The sequence below is a fragment of the Carlito syrichta genome, unplaced genomic scaffold (genome assembly GCF_000164805.1).
Source record: "Carlito syrichta isolate Samal-C Ts95f unplaced genomic scaffold, Tarsius_syrichta-2.0.1 Scaffold111631, whole genome shotgun sequence".
Lineage (NCBI taxonomy): Eukaryota > Metazoa > Chordata > Mammalia > Primates > Tarsiidae > Carlito > Carlito syrichta.
In genome coordinates this window covers 5,981-6,301 of record NW_007055727.1, presented here as the reverse complement: position 1 = coordinate 6,301, position 321 = coordinate 5,981, and the positions used below count along the sequence as shown (strand labels likewise).

General features: G+C 62.0%; 1 protein-coding gene across 1 annotated transcript in view; it reads left to right on the top strand.

The window, feature by feature from the left end:
- Positions 1-193: 193 nt before the first annotated feature.
- The window catches only part of LOC103273020 (beta-1,3-N-acetylglucosaminyltransferase lunatic fringe-like), a gene marked incomplete at its 5' end in the record, with an annotated part of 4,732 nt that continues 4,604 nt past the window's right edge, over positions 194-321 (top strand). The window contains one exon of the mRNA XM_021718479.1: positions 194-305. Coding sequence (XP_021574154.1) covers positions 194-305 — 112 coding nt within the window. The remainder of the gene's footprint in view (positions 306-321) is intronic.

Here is a 321-nt window from a genome sequence, read left to right as displayed (position 1 = left end):
TAAAAAAAAAAAAAAAAAGCCCGGAAAGGGTCATCTGGGCATCTAGCACTAGCAACAGGAGTTTGCAGGAAACTTCCAGCAACCAGAGCGGTGGCTGGGGGCAGGGTGGGTCAGCAGGGGCCACGCCGCGACGGGCCTTGAGTCCAGGATGAAGAGCCTGGCCTTTGGCCCACAGGCTCCCCCGCCCCTCCAGGAGCGGCTGGGCTGCCGCGCTGCCACCACCGCGGCCACAATTGCTGGGGGGAGAACTTGGCATCCTGTGTTTCTTTGAATGGCGGCTCCGGGAACAATGCCGCTTCCTGTGGGTATCCCCCCGCCCCA